Raw genomic sequence first — 17,029 nt, 5'->3', positions numbered from 1 at the left:
GCCTTTGACTCCGTTGTTAGTCAAAAATCTATCTACCTGGGCCTTAAAAACTTTCAATACCACTTCCTCCACTTCTATCTGTGGAAAAAGTTGCGGCCCTCTGAGAGAGAAAAAAATCTAATCTCCGTTTTAAATGGGAGACTCCACTTTTATTACCCCCTAGTTTTAGTCTCTCCCACAAGGCGGAAGGAAACATCCTTTCAGCACCAATCTTGTCAAATCCCCTCAAGATATTATATGTTTCAATAAGATATTCAGCCCTACTCCGAGAAATGTTCTACTAAATTATGCTTTTCATTATGTCTAGTTGGCATGAATTAAATAATGAGATCTTGAGATTGCTTTGTTCACGAGCATCAATCAAGTCCAATGCTGCCCAAGAGAATAAACCACTTGCTAACTCCCGCATAGTTCACGGTGAGCAAAATAATCACACAAATGTATTCCCGTGAATTGATGGGAATGCAAGCTGTGAGGAGGATAGGGAGGCTGTTAAGAGATATAGGCAGATTAAGTGAATGGGCAGCAAGATGACATACGGATCATAATGTGGGGATGTGTGAAGCTATTTTTTTTTCGTCATTAGAAAAGCAGAACATATTATTAAAAAGCGTGAAATTGGAGAGATGTGAACTGTTCACTCCTCAATCGGGAAACTTCCGAATGTTTGTGGTAATTCCGTGGCGTTCTTTGGAGTTTGAACTCCATTATTTTCCGTGAACGGGCATTGCTAGCTGTGTGATATATTTAATGTTCCCTAATGTTGGATTTGCTCCGCACTGGAAGCAGTTCAGAGAGGGGTAGTTAAGTTGCATCCTGGGCGGCCAAGTTGTCTTCTGATGAGAGGTTGGACAAGTTAGGCTTGCACTCAGTTGTGTTCAGAAGAATAAGAGGTAATCTCATTGAAGCATGCAATATTCTGGGGGTGGTAGAGCTGCTAAGGAGGGGACTGTGTGAATAGATGCTGAGTAAATGGTTTCCTTCATGGAAATACCGGGACACAATTTTTAAAAAGTCTCTCATTTAAGATTCAGATGACAAGGATTTTTGTTTCTCTCAGGGGATCATTAGACTTTGGAATGTTATTCCACTGAAAGCAGTGGACGTTGAATCGTCATTTTGACAATTCAATATCGTTTAGAAGCTGGGAGACCTATCGCCAGCAACTGAGCAAGTTATAGCAGCACTGCCTCCGGAAAATCCTCCCTGTCAGTCACCTGTGCAGACAATAGTCTCCACCAGGAAAGCATGAGGCGACCATTGTCAAATACCAAACACTGCAGAGTGGTGGAGAATGGTATGCTTTGTCTATATGGCGCGCAAGAAACAATACATTTCACTATATGCTAATAAATGTAACAACAATAAATAAATCAAATCAGAGGCCACCGCATTAGAACACGGAACATTTGCCTTCCGAAATGCCTGACTTATTCTCAGCGGGCAACTTGTCAGGCATCTCCACATCATAAGTTGTTATATATGGCAGGGCAGTCAACAAAAACGTTTCAAATATACCCTGAAATCTTACTTAAGAAGAATGGTGTTGACCTCAAGAGCCAAAAAGAGAACGTACTGGACATCGGATGCTATCAAACCTGCTTCATCAAAGTGGAGCGGACGTTGAAGCAGGGCGAATGACGAAAGCCATAGACGCGAGATCAAGAAGAAGTTTAAAGAAGCGCGAAACCTCCGATCGGGCACAGGTTCACCAAGTGACTAGCTATTGACTGACCCTAATCCCTCTTAATCCATTAACCTATTACTTCCCATTTTCACCTCCTTTACCATGGACTGACCTCACCCCAATTGTTACCAACTCTCCCTTTCTCTCCCCTTTATTGTTCTCCCTCCCTCACTTTGCTCTAAGGCTCCATGACTAAGTATTTCATGTACAAGTGAGTAAAAGATGATAGGCAGAAGAGGAACGTGAAGGTAAAACAGCAAGCAGAACAGCCACGACTTTATTCAATGGCTGGAGAGGCGCGATGAACCAAATGACCTAATCGTTAGAGAGAAGGTTAAGAGGTGATTGAAGCATACAAGGTGATCAGCGGGTTAGATAGGGTGGACAATGAGAGCCTTTTTCCTCGGGATGGAGATGGCTAACACGAGGGGACATAGCTTTAAATTAAGGGGTGGTAATTATAGGACGGATGTCAGAGGTAGATTCTTTACTCAGAGGGTCGTAAGGGCGTGGAATATCCTGCCTGCAGCAGTTGTGGACTCGCCAACTTTAAGGGCGTTCAAATGGTCAGTGGATAGGCATATGGATAACATTGGAATAGTTTAGGTTAGAGGGTCATTAGATTGGTTCCACTGGTCGGCGCAACATCGAGGGCCGAAGGGCCTGTACTGTGCTGTAATGTTCTATGTTCTAATCCTGCCAGGGTTTCTCTTCATCCCTTATACCCCGTGAAATTCCCCAATGAACTCTTTGCACATTTGGACAATTCCTTTATTAAAGTTATAAGGCCTGCATTCCATACCAATGCACCCATACGTTCACAAGTGGGATACAAGAACATACGTTAGATCATGGGACTCTATTCATTGCTGTGGTTTGATAACATCGTCATTTAAACAGTGCGCCTCTCCGGGTATGAGAACGAATGATTTGTTTTCCAGAAGAAACAACGCCTCAAAGTAATTTTACTTATGGTCTTTCATTTATAAACAGCTTGTTAGCATTATTAAACCGAACTATCAACGAAGAGAGAGTGTGCATGTTAAACACTTAGAATGCAAATATGGATAATCAATATTTGGAAAAGTCAGGAAATTGTAAGGAAAGGGAAGGAAAGGAGGGGAGAATAAAGTTTAATCAATTTGATTTTTGGAAAAGTTAGGAAATATCGTCAATTTCCACAGTGGTGTGAAATGAAAGGGAGATGCTCTCTGCCACCCCCGCGTCAGACACAAGCGCTCGACTCCTGAGATGTTTTTTTGGTCACTTTATAAATGTAATCCCCCCCGCTTTGATGAAGGAACTCGCTGTTGAACAGCTTTGGTAAGAGGTCACTGTGGAAATCATGGGCTCCCATTCTGGCGTTTAGGTTAGAACTCATGTAAATGATGGTATTATCGCGGCAGAAATACTGCAGTGTCTGTATAAGGCCTGGAAATTGTGATGGGCTGTAAACAATATCTGAGCCCAGAATGATGTCGTAGTCAGTTGGATATTTGTCCTGATCCTGACCCCAGACAAGGGCACTGATTTTCGAACGGTTTCTGGCCGTGGCTGGAATGTTGGCCTCGACGTTGTATTGTATTTGCTGTAAAATTTTAGGTCTGTCCGTCATGGTGACATCTCCACCTGGCAAAAGGAATCAAATCACAGTTACCTTGCCATTCTATAAAACAGAAGTTACAACATGTATTATAACCACTAGAAGAGGTACAACGATCAAATTCGAGAAAGACGTTGTAATTCGCTCGACCATTCGGCATGGATGAAGACGGCCAGATGCTGCTATATTGGTGGCGCTTTAACCTGATGGTCACCATCACCTCAGGCGAGGTACAAGGTTGAGAAAATGGAGCCTTCATAAATAACCTCAGCCTGTAAAGAGGGTGGAAACCACGCTGATAGTATCGCTCTGCATCACGAAACAGCTCTCCAGCAACTGAGCTAACGGACTCCCAAGCTTTGAGCTAAATAACTTGGCAGAAAATTACTGAACGCATGTCTTGCAGAGGACTTTGTAAACTGAGATGGAATTATAGAGTCATAGAGGTTCACAGCATGAAACAAGCCCTTCGGCCCAACTTGTCCATGCCGCCTCTTTTTTTAACCCCTAGGCTAGTCCCAATTGCCCCCGTTTGGCCCATATCCCTCTATAGCCATCTTACCTATGTGATTGTCTAAATGCTTTTTAAAGACAAAATTGTACCAGCTTGTACTACTACCTCTGGCAGGTTGTTCCAGACACACACCACCCTGCTCCTCAGGATCCTTTCATATCTCTCCCTTCTCACCTTAAACCTATGCTGTCTAGTGTTAGACTCGCTTACCTTTTGGAAAAGGTATCGTCTATCTAGCTAATCTCTGCCCCTCATTTTTATAGACTTCTATAACATCGCACCTAAGCTTCCAACGCTCCAGAGAAAAGAGTTTGTGTCTAGTCAGCCTCTCCTTATAACTCAAACCATCAAGTCTCAGTAGCATCCTTGTAAATCTTTTCTGCAGCCTTTCTAGTTTAATAATATCCTTTCTCTAATAGGGTGACTAGAACTGTACAGCCAGTCGTTCCTGCTGAACATCCGTTGGTGCAAATGTAGGAATCAGAGAAGATCATGTGAAAGCAAATCTTTCCAAAGCCACTTCAGATTTTTTTTAAAAATGAAAAGGAACAGCAATCCTTGGCCAACCACATACGCCGGTTCCTTTTCAGGCAGGCGAGGTGAAAATAAATATTTTGGTTCCTGTAGTCTTTTTTTTACTGTGCCTGATGCATTCAGTTGACCGAGAAATTAGCAAAGAGTGTTATAAGAATTTCAACAGCTTGTCATCACAGGCCGACTCAAAGCAATTGGTAGAGCATTGCTGCACAAAACGATACCTTGTTCTGTATTTTGGAATGGAGTGTGTGTAGGTGTGGCGGGGGGGGGGGGAGGTGTTGTGGTGATAACAGTTGCCCAGCTAAGCTGAGATTTGCCTAATCAAATCGTTTTAATGAATTTAACATAGTGCGAAGAACAGAAAATGAATCGAACAATGTGTATGTGCATTCTCCATAACATCATTGAATTGAAGGAGCTTCTAAAAAAGCAGCGGCAAAGTTATTAAGATACTTGAATCGATGTTTCAACTATTCTGAATTTGGAAATAGACAGCCAGGATTAAAATTTAATGACATTTGCCGGAGCGCAAGTTGCCAGGGGCATCCAGAAGGGAGCAGCAACTCCTGATTCTATTCGATCGACCGGTTCCAGGTCTGAATCTTTAACCTAACAAATAAAAGCAAACACGACGGATGCTGTAAATCTGAAATAAAAATAGAAAATGTTGGATAAGCTCTGCAGGCCTGGCAGCAAGTGTGGAGAGAGAGGCAGAGCTAACATTTCGAGTCCATATTTCCTTTCTACTCAACTGAAGAGTGATGGAAATATGATTAATTATATAGTTGGAGAATGGAAGATCAGGTTGAAGCTGAGGAAAGATTGACACATGGCCATCTGTCACTTGCTGACCAGTTTTGCTTTCACTGAGCACTGACCTTTGTTCTCATATTCTTCTATCTCATCATAATGCCATTATTAGCACATTTCAGCCCTTAATACCACCATTAGCAATCCCTTTATTTTATGTCCTTGTCATCTTTCTCCTTAGTCATAGAATAATTGAGTCAGAGAATTGTACAGCACAGAAAAGGCCCTTCAGCCCATCATGTCTGCACCAACAGTAACTTCCACTAAAGTCACACTGATCCCATTTTCCAGCATTTGTCCCATATCCTTGAATGTTATGATATTTCAAGTGCTCATCCAAATACATGTTAAAGATTTAATGTTTCCATCCTCCACAACCTTCCCACACAGTGCATTCCAAATTCTCACCACCCTTTGAGTGGTTTTTTTCTTACATCCCCTATGAATCGCCTGCCCTCTCAACCTAAAACTGTGCACATCATGATTGACCCCTGAAACTAAGGGAACAGTTGCTTCCTATTCACCCTGTCCACAACCCTCATAATCTATACACCTCAATTATGTTCCTCTCTCAGCCTTCTCTGCTGTAAAGAAAATAATCCAAGCTTATCCAGACCTTCCTAGTAATTGAAATGCTCCATCCCAGGCAACATGCTGGTGAATCTCTTCTGTACCCCTCCAATGCAATCACATCCTTCCTATAGTGAGGTGACCAGCACTGCACACAGTACCGCAGCTGTAGTCTAATCAACGTTTTGTATAGCTTCAACATTACCTCCTTGCCTTTAAGCTGGATGCATGACTGATAAAAGCAAATGTCCCATTTCTTTCTGAGCTACCATATTCACCTGCTCTGCCTTCTTCGGGGATCTGTGAATAAGTACCCCAAAATCTATCAGTTCATCTGAGCTTCCTAATTTTCTGCCATTCATTAAGTATCGTTTGTCTTGATGCTTCTTTCAAAGTGCATCATCTTGCATTTATCAAGGTTAAATATCATCTGCCACTGCTCTGCCCATCTGACCAATCCATTTATATCTTCCTGAAACCTATGATCTTCATCTTCATTATTACCCACCCTACCAATCTTGGCGTCATCAGCAAGCTTGCTTATTTTCCCCCCACATTATCATCTATATCATTTGTAGATGTAACAAACAGTAAAGGACCCATTGCTGATCCTTGTGGTATGCCACTGGGTATCAGCCTACAGTCATTCAAACAGCATTTTAACACAACCCTGAACTTCGACCCATCCCTGATGTTCCATTCTGCCTCTCCTTATTCTCTCTCTTCTTTCCTCTCTCTCCGCCGTCCCCTCCCTTCCCCACCTCCCCGGCCAAACTATATAATTCGCCACACTTCAATCTCTCTTCAGCTCTGAGAGAATCGAATGCTGCAAGTTCAGAGAGAAATATTTTAGAGTAACAGCAGGGAGCATTACAATTGAAACGGACAGTGTCATGGCAACAATTCTCAGTGAACATGACTAAGAGGGCAAACGGAATGGAAGGACAATTCTGAACACGTGAAAGGATCTGCTATACAGGGAGAAGACATCTGCTCAACGAAGTAGTGCTTGCACAATGAAGGCTACATCTTATTATAAGAGTAAATACTTAACAGCAAGGACAACACAGCACAATTGCAGGAATCGGTGCTATAAATAGAAATAAAGTATATAGAGGAACAGGGAGAGAGTGCAGATAAACACGTCTGCAGGGATGGTGTAGGGTGGAGGGTTTCAGTTAGATGGGTAATTGGATCATATTCTGGGGAAGGTGGGACCTATACTAACAAGACGGTTTGCACCGGAACCAGAGGGGCTCCAATATCCTGGGAGCGAAATTTGCTACGGCCCTTCGGAAGGAGGGGGGGTGGTTAAATTAATTTGTCAGGGGAATGGGAAAATGAGCTGTAGTCCAGAAGCCTGTGTTGAGTGTAGCGAGGTACTGAGGAGGGATCAAGGTCGCAGAAAGGTGGGTTGAAGTGTGTCTACTTCAATGCAAGAAGCATCCAGTATAAGGTAGGTGAACTTGGAGCGTGGATTGGTACTTGGGACTATAATGTTGTGCCATTACGGAGACATGGTTAGAACAGGGACAGGAATGGTTGTTGGAAGTTCCAGGGTACAGATGTTTCAGTAAGAGTAGGGAGGTGGAGGTGGTAAAAGAGGTGTAGCATTATTAATCAAGGATATTTTAACGGCTGCTGAAAGGCAGTTTGAAGAGGATCTGCCTACTGAGGTAATATGGGCTGAAGTTAGAAATAGGAAAGGAAAGGTCATGTTCTTAGGAGTTTTCTATAGGCCCCCAATTAGTAATAGAGATGTGGAGGAAGAAATTGCAAAGCAGATTATGGATAGATGCGGAGGTCACAGGGTAGTTGTCATGGGCGACTTTAACTTTCCAAATATTGATTAGAACCTTTATATGTCGAATAATTCGGATGGGGCAGTTTTTGTGGTGTGTGTTGGAGGGTTTCTTGACGCATTATGTGGATAGGCCGACAAGAGGTGGGGCCACATTGGCCTTAGCACTGGGTAATGAACTGGGCCAAGTGTTAGATTTGTTTGTGTGGGAGAGCACTTTGGAGACAGTGACCACAGTTTGGTGTCTTTCATTATTGCAGTGGAGAGGGATAGGGCCATACGGCAGGTCAAGGTTTATAATTGGGGGACGGATAATTATGATGCAATTAGGCAAGAATTAAGGAGCATAAGATGGGAACAGAAACTGTCAGGGAAAGGCACAAATGGGAAGTGGAGCTTGTTCAAGGAACAAATACTGTGTGTCCTTGATAGGTATGTCCCTGTCAGGCAGGGAGGAAATGGCCGAGTGAGGGAACCATGGTTCACAAAAGAGATTGAATGTCTTGTCAAGAGGAAAAAGGAAATGTATATAAAGATGAGAAAACAAGTGTCATGGTAAGCTCACGAAGAAAGTAAGGAGGTGTGGGGTAGAAGGAAATTTGGCTGATTGGATAAATAACTAGCTATCTCATAGAAGACAGAGGGTGGTAGTGGATGGAATATTTTCAGACTGGAGACCAGTTACTAGCGGTGTACCACAGGGATTAGTGCTGGGCCCCCTGCTATATGTGATTTCTATCAATGACTTGGAGGAGGGGCTGAAGGCTGGGTCAGTAAATTTGCTGATGACACAAGCAAGGGTAACTAGACAATGCTGGAAAATCTCAGCAGGCCTGACTGCATCTGTGGGAAAAGAATAGAGCCAACGTTGCTGACGAATAGTCATTCAGACTCAAAACATTGTCTCTATTCCCTCCCCGCAGATACTGTTAGACCTGCTAAGATTATGCAGCATTTTCTGTTTTTGTCGTAGCTAGGTTAATTAGGTGTACGAAATATGCGCTGTTGTTATTTGTGACTTGCAGAATGGATAATAATCATAGTGATTTGCACTATAGATTGTTCCTGTAGGCGTAAGCACAATTAATATTAAGTGTAGGTGGCTGTAACTTAAAAAGTAACTATTATGGTAAGCATCGTATACAATCTACAGAATTGCGTCTGGGAGCAGAGATCGGAAGATTAATCACAATGAATAATAAGCAAACAGACACGCACTGTGAATTGTACTAATTCTGCTAAGTACAATGGTTTCGAGTTATTGCAATAAATAGCTTAACTAGTAATCAGACGGTTTTTACATCGTTTCTGCAGACAGAAGCCGTTTACGTAATGACAGTGGACAGCAGCTGCGCAAATGATTTTAGAAATAGTCATATGCTCTCTATATGGCACAAAGAAGGAAAATACTGTGGCTTGTAAGCATTGGAATATGCATAAACATTAATGTCTATAGTAATATTCGCCCTCAATAGTAACTGTAGAGATGAAACCGATCAACAGTAAATAGAAGACTAAGCACTGATATTTAAATTATTATGTTAGGAATTTTCAAAACTGCAAGATAAGTTACTAATCTTTTCAAATAGTGTGGTTCTTACAATAAGAACTGTTAAGATTTCCATATCTTCCCAAAGCTGGTCGGCTGCAGGATCTTACGGAGAGATATCTTTTAAACTCATTTTTGTGGTTAGTTGTTAACTAGCAGAAACTGTCTGTCTTTCTGCTTCCGATCACAACCAAGAGGAAAAGTTGTATTTTAAACCCTGAGAGGCGATATGAAGTTTAGAAAAATGTGCATCAATATGGTAACTTCAAATCTCTGAAATCGACTTACAATCGTTGCAGACCTTGTTTTGAAGTTTTTCCTTGTAGGAATGCAAAACATAATAAAGAAAGGCATAATCTAACACGGCAGCTGGGTGGGAACCAAGAAGTATGCGAGATTGGAATACAAAGGTGGGCAGATTACTGACAGATAATACTGGCGAATGAAATAACAAATTATTTGATGGCGTGAGCCTAAGCATAGAATAATAGGTTAAATTATGGTTACAGTGCATGCATTTAAATGTGCGCTTGTGACAGCTGTCCGTTGGACAATACAATTGTCCAATACAATACAAGCTGAATATAGCAGGTTCAAAGGGGAATTGAGAAAGCGAGCAACAGAAGCAAAGCGAGGATATAAGAAGACTTCAAGTCTTCTATAAGCACATGGATACTAAAATTGTGGTAAGAGGAGGAGTGTGGGAAGTAAGATACGTGCTGTAGACGCAGATAGCCACTTGGACATAAGATGTTGTGGCAATAACAGATACCTCTACAAAGGGCAGGGCTAAATATTAAATATATTTATAAACAAGGTGCTCAGGAACGGTTGGAAAGTATTGATTATGGAAAACGTTGCATTGTGGGAGAGAGAGAGAATGATCCAGGGGAACAAGTACCGAATCTAGTTGGCTGAAGCTAAGGAACAAAACACTGTGCAGTTACATGGCTTGGTGTAGTCTATAAGTTACCAGTTCGTTGGGAAAATTCAGAGGGATTATTTCGTGGAAGTGCCCGTTGTTTTATAAAGTTTCGATTGGCTGTGGAAAAGGACAAAAAACAATCCACAGCAAGAACGATTAGCTGAGGAAAAGCCAATTTTAATTGGGTAAGAATCACTTAACGAAGCAAAACTGCAACTGGACAATTGGCATTCTTTGAAACAGAGATGGTTCAAGTGCAGTTAAGGTATATTTTCACGACAGGAGAAGGTAGGACAAAAAAATCCCCCAGATCTCACTGAATGACGAAAGGCAGAGAGATGAGGATGAAGCAGAGAAAAGTATGCTTATGGCCAGTCATTTGAGCAATACAGTTGGGAGCCAGGCTGAATATAGAAGGTTGAAAAGGGAACTGGAAAAGCGAATAAGGAACTGAGAAGAGTGAAGGTTAGCATAACATCCAGAGGCCTTCTGTAGGCATATGAATACTAAAATTGTGGTAACAAGAGGGGGGATGCGATTAGGGATCAAAGAGGGGATTTATGCACGGAGGAAGGGAGCATGGCAAAAGAATTATATTAACTCCCTCTTCTGCCATTACCAAGGAAGAAAATGCTGGTCAAATCACAATGCAACAGTAGGTAGTCAGATCCTTGAACGGTTTAAATCAATAAGGATGATGTATTAGATAAGTTGGTTGTGCCTACATTTCACGAGGCACCAGGGCAGGGTAAAGTGCATCCAGGTATACTGAAGGAAGTAAAAATTGAAACTGCCGAAGCACTGCTTATTTCCATTCTTGCATAGACTGAGGAGTGGTTGCAGAGGACTGAAGAATTGCAAATGTTACAACTTGGCTCAAAACACAGTATAAAGGTAAGCTCAGTATCTACATCCACATTTTAACATCGTTGTTGGGAAAGCTTGTAGAAACAATAATTCAGAACAAACGTAGGAGTCACTTTGGGAAAATGCGAGCTTTTAAGGACAAGCACTGATCTGTTAAAGGCAAATGGTATTTAACTGGCTTGGTTGAGTTTTTTGATAAGATGGCAGAAAAGGCTGATGAAGATTATACTGTTGACGTGGTATACCTGAACTTGTCGAAGGTATTAGGTGTAGTGCCTCTGAGCAAAATCACCAGTCAGGGAATAAAATGGACAGTAACAATACGTATGCGAAATCGGTTGAGTGACAGCACACAAGTGGTAGTGATTAACTTCTGGACTGGAAGAAATTTACAGTGAAGCTTTCAAGGTTTGTGAGGTCTATTCCTGATATATATTAATGCTATTGATATGGTGTACAGAGCGTAACTAAAAGACTTGCATACGATACACAACCTGAAGTATTGTGAATCACTGGAAGGATTTCGTAAAATTTTGAAAGGCCATAGCAAGTTGAGAAGAGAATGTTGAGAGGTGTAATGATACAGGTATTCTGGATAAAGTATACTGAAAGAAACTGTATACATTGATGGAAGGATCCTGAACCAAACGACAACGATTTAAACTAATTGGCAAAAGAAGCATGATGGAAAGTACATTTATTCCGATATGAAAGGAACTGCCTGAAGGTGTGATGGAGTGTTTAAGAAGAAATTAGTTCATTTTCAAAATAAAAGAGTAAAGCTCAAGGAAAAGCAATAGGTGACCCAAGGTGAAGTGCTTTTTCAGAATGCCAACACAAACAGCGCAGGTTGTACGGCCTTCTCCTGTGCTGTAACCATTTTATGATTCCATGAATTAACTTACCCAGAAGTACAGTCAAAATTCCCACAATCCCAGTGCCAGATCCCAGTTCAAGCACCTTCTTCCCAGTAAAATCAAACTTCTGATCCTGAAAGTACTGACAAAGTACAAGCCCCTGAAACAAAAACACTCAATTACACTAATTGATTTGCAACATATATGCATCATCACATGTACAATGTGGTAAAGGGGAGTAAACTATGATTTCTGAAGTAGAGAAGCTTTTGAAAGGTTCCTCAGACATCTTCATGTGGGTGGATCAGAGCAATCTAGGCAGAGTCATGCACGCAAGTTGGCTTCTGAATGTAATGTTTTCAGTGGAGGTGAGGAAAGCTAAGGAAAACATAAAGAAAATATAATGAAAATCAGAGTGTTCGACTCATTCTGTAAGTACAAATCATGCGTTGTTGTTAGTCTGGATATGTTTTAGACTGTCTTCTAATTCAAGGTGGAGAGGACCACGTGACCTCCATCTAATTCTGCCTGACAATAAGCAAGTACAAATAAAACTTAAATGTCAGCTTTCACAACTGGACACAAGGAAAGGAGCAGCTGGTGATGCTGTGTGAAGGTTTACTAACTCAGGGAGAGAGTCCCGAAGAGGAGGACAGGGAAACAGCAAATGCTTTGAACAGTGGAAATAGGCTGTCTCTCTTTGGCAAGATTCTTGTGGTCATTCTCTGGTGGAAGTGATCCATCTGTGGAGTTTTCGGGACACTGAAAGGTTGGCCCTGGTATAACTGGGTAAGAGAATTGCTGGACTGGGCCTTGCTGCCGGGAATCAGTCTCAGGATTCTCAAGAGACAAAGGGAAATTATTTCGGAGGGCCATTGGACGCTGCACCTCAGTAAAACGGGAGCACGTAAGCCTGTTGGAAGCTTGGGTAACTTCGGACTTGTTCCTGTGAGGACTTATTCTGCAGAATGTGGAATAACATACAGATGTGATGTGGGATTTTTGGTTGTGTTTGGTGGTTACGGAGACTACTTTTGTGTTGCTTAATGTATTAGTTGCCTACCAAGTAATGTTTACTCTATGTTGATTTCAGTTAGTTTGTTATAGTTGACGTATTAAAATGTGAAACATTGTCTAGTAATTCTCTGAGTCAATCATTGGGAATGAAATGTATTTTTAAAAATTACAAGTTGCATGCGAGGACTGTAATATTGTTCACTTTTCGCAGTTAGATTCACGAGAAAAAGAGTATACTGCTCCAAGGAAAGCATCGGTTGGAATTAGACGGCTTTGCAGATTCCAAACTCAGAATAGGAAGTAAAGGGACCGATTTGAATGGATTTTGCAAGGATTATTGTAGGATTCTAAGCGTAGAATTCTACAAGAGTTTATTTTCCTGCGTGTTATGTGCTTGGTGCCAATAGTAGCATTCGATTCACTTTTAAAGTGTGGGTGCAGTCAGAGACGCCAGCATCTACGTCACATCGCCACTTCTTTAAGTTTATTTATTAGTGGCGCAAGTGGTTTACATTAACACTGCAATGAAGCTACTGTAAAAAGTGAGTTTCCTTTTGAAACAATTAAGTAAACCTAAGAGGCTTTTCAAGCAAGCAACTTCAAGGACCATTAAGATTCAAAATCGTGGCTGCGGGCTTGACTCACATCCAGGCCAGATCATATCAGGGCGGCCAATTTTCTGCTCAGCATTTCCAGATGTTTTCAGTGGAAACTGGATAGAAACGCAAAGCACTCTGTGTGCTTTTAGCACATATTTCTGTATCCCTACTCCAGTTTCTGGAACATGACTAGTACACGTTAGGATCCATTAAGGAAATGCCGCTCTTGGCTCAGTGATAAAGGCTATGTTCTCCCTCAGGCAGCTAGTCATAAGTTGAAGACCCTCTCCAAGGTTTCAACATTAAACACAAGCTGATACCACAGCTACAAAAACAACTTCATGCATTTACACGGCACATTCAATATAGCAAAACATCCCAGAAGATTTTTATGGCTATAAATGTAGAGGGCGGATTATGCAGCCAGACCAGGGTGCCCTCTTACCCTGGATAAGAACAAATTACTGTGGATGCTGGAATCTGAAGCCAAAAGAGAAAATGCTGGAAAATCTCAGCAGGTCTCGCAGCATATGTAAGATGAAAGAGCTGACGTTTTGAGTCCTGATGACCCTTTGTCAAAGCTGAAAGGCATGGAAAGTGGGAGATTGCACGGTGAGAGAATGGAAGATAAGTCATAACCATAGAAACCAGAGAAAAGGCTGCTAATGGCAGTCCATAGAGAGAATAAAGGGTATGAATGGCCATTTTTGCCTACTCCAGCGTGATGTCCCGACCAAACACACCTTCCCTTCACTCCCTCTGTCAGCATTCCACAGAGACTGTTCCCTCCAGGACAACTTAGTCCACTCCTCCACTATACCCAACACCTCTCCCATCACTGATGGCACCTTCCCAGACAATCGCAGGCAGTGTAACACCTGCCTCTTTACTTCTTCCTTGCTCACCATCCAAAGTTCAAAGCAATCATTCCAGGTTAAGCAGCGTTTCACTTGCACCTCTCTCAATTTGGCTATTGCATTAGTTGATCCCAATGTGATCTCCTCTACATTGGAGAGACGAAGAGTAGACTGGGTGATTGTTTTGCTGAGCACCTTCGGTCTGTGCACAATCAGGACCCTGAATTTCCATTTGCTTGCTATTCTGCTCCCATGCACACATGTGTGTCCTTGGCCTGCTGCAATGTTCCAGTGAAGTTCAACGCAAACTGGAGGAACAGCATCTCCTCTTCCAGCTAGGCACTTTACAGCCTTCCGGTCTCAACATTGAATTCAACAATGATTAGATCTACCCCGCCTCGACCCCTTTGTTTTCATTTTATTTAATTTTTTACATTCTCTACCTTTTGTTTTCTTGTCTTCATTTTTCTTCCGCCAGTCTTTCCCCCAATTTATCCCCCTTTCCTTACTTTTCTCCCCCGTTGCTTCCCCTTTCCCTTTTCCCTAATTATATCTCTCTCCCACTCACTCCCCCACCTCCCTCCCCCACAGCTTACCCTCTTGACTTCAGCTTCTGTGCAGTTTGGCCATTCACACCTTTCATTCATTCTATGGCTTGCCATTAGCAGCTTTTTCCCGTGGTTTCTGTTGCAATGACTCATCTTTTACTGCCTGACCCTGCAGTATAAATATCTCCCACTTTCTATGCCTTTCAGCTTTGACAAAGGGTCATCTGGACCCAAAACGTCAGCTCTTTTCTCTCCTTATAGATGCTGTCAGACCTGCTGAGATTTTCTAGCATTTTCTTTTTTGTCCTCGTACACCAATCGCTGCAGGGAAAACACGAAAAGGCGGCAGGCGGTAAAGGCAAGTGGTTTGTTGGCCTTCATAGCGACAGGATTCGAGTGAATGCAAGGCCTTGGTGAGACCACAACTAGAATGTCGTGTGCAGTGTTGTAATCCTTATCTGACGAAGGGTATTTTTGCTATAGAGGGAGTGCAGAGAAGGTTTACCACACTGATTTCTGAGCTGACTAGACTGATGTGTGAAGACAGTTGAGTCAGTTAGAATTATATTCGTTAGAGTTTAGAAGATGGTGATGGGGGCAGGGGAGAGGGTCGTGGGGGGTGGCAGGGGGAACACCTTTACAATTCTAAATTCTAACAGAGCTAGACAGAGTATATGTAGAAAAAATGTTCCCGATGGTAGAGGCATCCAGAACCAGGACTGACAGCCTAAGTATATGGGGTAAACTTTTCGAGAAGAAATTTCTTCACCGAGGGAGTGGAAAGTCTGTGGAATCCGCTACCACAGTAAGCAGTTAAGGTCAAAACATTGTATATTTTCAAAAAGGAGTTAGATTCAGCTCTTGGGGCGAAGGGTATCAAATGATATGGGGGAGGTGGCCATGCTATTGAGGTATATGATCAGCCGTAATCACATTGAATGGAGGCGTAACTCGAAGGGCCGAATAGCCTACTCCTGCTTCTATTTCCTATGTTTCGAAGAGCTGTCGAAAATGTATTCAAAATTAAGACACTTTTAGGTGCATTTTGAAGGAAGTTATCCAGGAGGAGAAATTTAGGACGGAAATTTTAGACTTCACTTTAAAGACGTAAGGCACGGCGGTCAATGGTGCAGCATTAAAATTGGAAATGTGCAAGAGGCCAGAATGGCGGAGCGCAAAAAGCACAAGGGATGGTAGGTTTGGAAGAGGTTGTACGAACGAGCAACGAGGTATTTGGGGGGAAAAAAGAAGCGTACTGGGATGTTATATTATCATCAGGCTTTGCTTTGAAATTCGGGCTGTTGCTTCACTCAGGGGTTGAGGTAAAATGTCCAATAACACAATCATGTCAGAACGGGGAAGCTGTCTTGGAGGGCATTTAGGATGCCGGAGATGTGCTGCCGCAGATCACCTGCTTAAAGGAGATACACATTAACAACGACTGGGTTTGCACAGATGATGAAAGGCTGCCAGTTTAGAAATATCAGCCTTTTGGAATATTATTCAATGCCCAATACATCCGTTCTGCTATGCCAAGTGGCGGTACCTTAGTGTCCATGAAGGCGCTGATAGCATATTGACTCCTAGTCAGACGAAGAGCTGACTCTGCAGATCTATATCCTCCTACTGCAATCTCTAATCCAGGCGAGTGCAGCTAAATTGCACAGATAAAATTGCTATCATAGATCACGAATGCAGTTTCAAACGTAAGCAATAGATGTATAACTGGCATTGGACTTACGGGACCCCAGATGTACGCAGATACACCTAAACAAGCTCCTTTAAACATCGCGAGCTTTAAAGTGTGACCACAAAATTCATGCTCCTGTTCCTCCATTAAGGGATCGATATTTTCGGCGCTGCTCATTCCTTATCACTTCGAATGGACTCTTCCCGATCTCCAACCAACTTCTGTTCAGTCCTGGGAGTGTTTTTTATGTATCTGTTTCTGTTCCACCTTCCAATCCACCTAAGATTTTAAAAATATCATCAAAGATGACTCCAACTCTGATATAGAAATGCCGCACCATCGCAAGGTGCTTTAAGCTCGGACTATCGCATGAAGGACGGCGGGCAAAACTCACGACATCCCCCATCACTTTAAAGTGACCACAAATGTCAACTAAAATACCTTACAAAATTCAGCGTGAACCTACTTTGGCCATTGAAACCAATGAGGAACAGCATCTTCTAAATCCATGACACCATTAGGTATCCGAACAAACTGTTACATAATAAAGTATGAGGATCTGAAGACAAATGCACACACTTGAGAAAAAATATAAATG

At 42.2% G+C, this 17,029-nt stretch overlaps 1 protein-coding gene across 1 annotated transcript; it reads right to left on the bottom strand.

Annotated features, from left to right (window-relative positions):
* Positions 1-2,912: 2,912 nt before the first annotated feature.
* On the bottom strand, positions 2,913-16,608 carry LOC145352184 (EEF1A lysine methyltransferase 3-like). The gene is made up of 3 exons (XM_080201914.1): positions 16,483-16,608; positions 11,769-11,880; positions 2,913-3,316 (listed from the first exon to the last, which is right to left on the bottom strand). The coding sequence occupies exons 1-3, from the start codon at positions 16,606-16,608 to the stop codon at positions 2,913-2,915; spliced, it is 642 nt and encodes a 213-aa protein (XP_080058040.1).
* Positions 16,609-17,029: the final 421 nt, after the last annotated feature.

Source organism: Carcharhinus amblyrhynchos, chromosome 14 (assembly GCF_965287045.1).
Source record: "Carcharhinus amblyrhynchos chromosome 14, sCarAmb.v2.hapA, whole genome shotgun sequence".
In the NCBI taxonomy this organism is placed as follows: Eukaryota; Metazoa; Chordata; class Chondrichthyes; order Carcharhiniformes; family Carcharhinidae; genus Carcharhinus; species Carcharhinus amblyrhynchos.
Note: the sequence above shows the minus strand (reverse complement) of the source record. Positions and strands in the feature narration are given on the sequence as shown.